At 46.2% G+C, this 2,803-nt stretch overlaps 2 protein-coding genes across 2 annotated transcripts; both read left to right on the forward strand.

Annotated features, from left to right (window-relative positions):
- Positions 1–750: 750 nt before the first annotated feature.
- PPTG_23079 (hypothetical protein) lies at positions 751–1,118 on the forward strand (the record flags this gene model as incomplete). Its single annotated transcript, XM_008908293.1, has 2 exons — positions 751–797; positions 896–1,118. The coding sequence occupies 2 exons, from the start codon at positions 751–753 to the stop codon at positions 1,116–1,118; spliced, it is 270 nt and encodes an 89-aa protein (XP_008906541.1).
- A 1,052-nt stretch (positions 1,119–2,170) lies between these two features.
- Positions 2,171–2,644, forward strand: PPTG_12084 (hypothetical protein; the record flags this gene model as incomplete). Its single annotated transcript, XM_008908294.1, has 1 exon — positions 2,171–2,644. One exon carries the CDS (start codon positions 2,171–2,173, stop codon positions 2,642–2,644), a length of 474 nt encoding a protein of 157 aa, XP_008906542.1.
- Positions 2,645–2,803: the final 159 nt, after the last annotated feature.

The following is a 2,803-nucleotide window of genomic DNA, read 5'->3' on the forward strand; positions in this document are numbered from 1 at the left end:
AAATTTGAGACTTACTTTCCGCTGTAATAGCGTCGTCCCATTAGCCTGATCTGTCACCTTACCGTTTAAGCTTTTGAATCTAAGCTGAAATGCCGGTATATCTGTAAAACAAGCTGAAGTGCATTGAAGCGCCCCCACGCTCCATGTCCTATGCTTTGGAGCTGATGCTCAACTGAGTTGTCAGCCACGGCATCCCAAACCGTCGTCAATATCGACAGTCACCCAAACCCTGCTACAAAAACAAAAAGATTAACCAAAACAAAGCATTGACAAAACAAATCTAGGACCTGGAAACCTGATTTGTGTGCCGCGTAGCCCGTGGTGCACGGAGGAGAGTGGATGCCTAAAGAAGCACGGCCGGATCTGTCATGCGTGTAGCCCACGCGTGATTGAGGAAGGTGGATGCTTTGTCGGTTCGTAACGTGCGTGCGGGGGTTACGTAATGAACATTTACTAAGCGAAGCTCTTAAAAGAGGCTTCTAAAATGCGGGGATGTTTGCAAGAGGTATACGAGCATTACAACTTTGATAACAAAAGAATAAACTTTAAGGTGATAAAGATGGCAAAGGACGATTCTTTCCATGGTAGAATTTGGGGACTAGGTTTCACTCTGTTAGCCCTCCAAGACATTTTATTCGCATCTCGGACGTCCTCTAAACGATTACTGCTTTCGTGGATTTTCAGTTGGAACAATGGCGCGTGGACGGATACGAAAATACAACACCGCTGAAAATGCATTTCGATCGCCAGATGAAGAAACAGAAGCAGACCGAAAGCGCAGAAGGAACAACCGGCGTGTAGCTTTGTATAGACTATGAAAGCAACAGAATGGGAGTGTTAATGCGACGCAGAGTGGAGATAGATCGGGGGTTGAACGTGGAGTATCCGATGCTAGGGATAACGTACCGGGAGGAGATCGATCTGCGACTGTGTTGGTTCAGTCCACCACGTTGGGATTTATCTGGAAACCTCCGGTGTTCGCGCACGGTCAGCTGTACGTGGCGCTGTCTCCAGTTACTTCCAAGAAGGTGATCAATATCGCCATCGACCCGAAGCAGATAGACGAGGGCGGGATGGTGCACACAAGGAACATTGTGTGCCGAGAGATTTTTGAGTAGGCTAGAGGAACGTAAATACAAACTTTGGCTGAAGTGTGCGTGTGTGTTGAGTAAGAAATTAAGTGAGTGAGTGAGTGGAGTAGTGTGTACTTCTCTGACCCGCTTCAAAATGACGCTTTCATATATTTACCGATAACTTTGAAGCCTGACCTCAGCAGAAAGCGGTAAACACACCATTGAAAAGTCCCCGGTTTAGCGCACCTGAGCATATTTTTTGTTGCACTAGCAACAGGAACGGATGAGCACCATGCGCTCAAACTCTCCGCAGTTTGAATCCCATGAGGTTTTTTGACGCAGTTCAGTCAATATATTTAGCGATATTACACCTAATTTGAAGGACGATTAAATTAGATGATTTGCTTCCATAGGATGTACCCGTGCACGCAGAAACGAATTAGAAGCTCTAAAATTTGGACTCAAAGAGGGCGAGGTTTATTTCCAAAATCCGGGGCATAACGGTGAGCCACCAATTAAAATTAACCAATCAGAAGATAGATAAGAATTTACCTAATATTTATGCTTTCCAAAAACTGAAATTAGCTATTGAACTTAATTATGAATCGAAAAGCTGGCTGTACATTATTTTCTTGACACTATTACGGCAGAGGCCAAATTCCTCCATAGCCGCGCACACAGACCCCCGGAGTAGATTGCCGCGGACACTGCGCTCGGCAAGGAACAACACAACGCGAAGTCATATTGCAGGTGGGATGTCCTTTTTTTGGGGGGGGGTTCTTGGCATCGGCGTGAGTGGGATATTGGAGTTTGCGGAATAAGCGTTCACCAGTGTCAGAATTAGTGGTCGGGAGACAAGTATAAGAACTTGTCACTTTTTATCCAATAAAAACAATTTACTCGGTTATGTGCAATTTATTAAAACCCTAGTCGTCATTCCCCAAAATTCGTCGGACTTAGGGATCACTATTTGGTATAGCGTTGGACACAATGTCTGCTATTTTCTGAAAAACCTACTTCGTTTTTCTGTGTGAACGGGTGTCACCGACAGCAAAGCGCAATTTGCACAGAAGACAGCAGACAAGTGTCCGACAGCAATGGCGGACTGTGATTGGGGTAAACTGAAAGAGAAAATCCGTGGCATTCGCGAGAATACGCGCTCTCGCACCACCTACCAGAAATCGTACTGCCGCTTCCTTGCCTGGGTGGTCCAGAATAAGTCAGAACTCGTGTCGGCACCGTTTGCTGAGAGGCTTGGCGATACGTCCGACTGCTCCCTCCACCAACTGCGATCTCGCGTAAAAGAGAAGTTGTGTCCCCAAAGTAGCATCATTCCTCTCGAATTTGAGGCTCTTACTGCTGAAGACTGTGTTACCTGGCTCGTGACACTGACACGGAAGGACGGATCGGGGCTGAGCTATTCTGCTCTGAACACACATAGAGCAAGTTTGTTCAATTTGTATCGTGACTACGGCTGCACGATGTCCAAGGCATTAGAATCGGAGCTGACTACGTATTTCAAGGGTCTGAAGCACACACTAGCCAAGGAAGCATCAAATGGAACGGGCTGAATCAAGACTGGCAAGGATCCTCTTATGTTCGATCTGTACATTTTTCTCTGTAAGAAGATGCTTCTACTACCTGGAAAGGACATGGCATTCTCGCATGCGTGCATGGTTATCGCGTGGAATTTAATGTGCCGGTCATCTAATGCATTTGGAATCCGCCAC

Source organism: Phytophthora parasitica (assembly GCF_000247585.1).
Source record: "Phytophthora parasitica INRA-310 unplaced genomic scaffold supercont2.29, whole genome shotgun sequence".
NCBI lineage: Eukaryota > Oomycota > Peronosporomycetes > Peronosporales > Peronosporaceae > Phytophthora > Phytophthora nicotianae.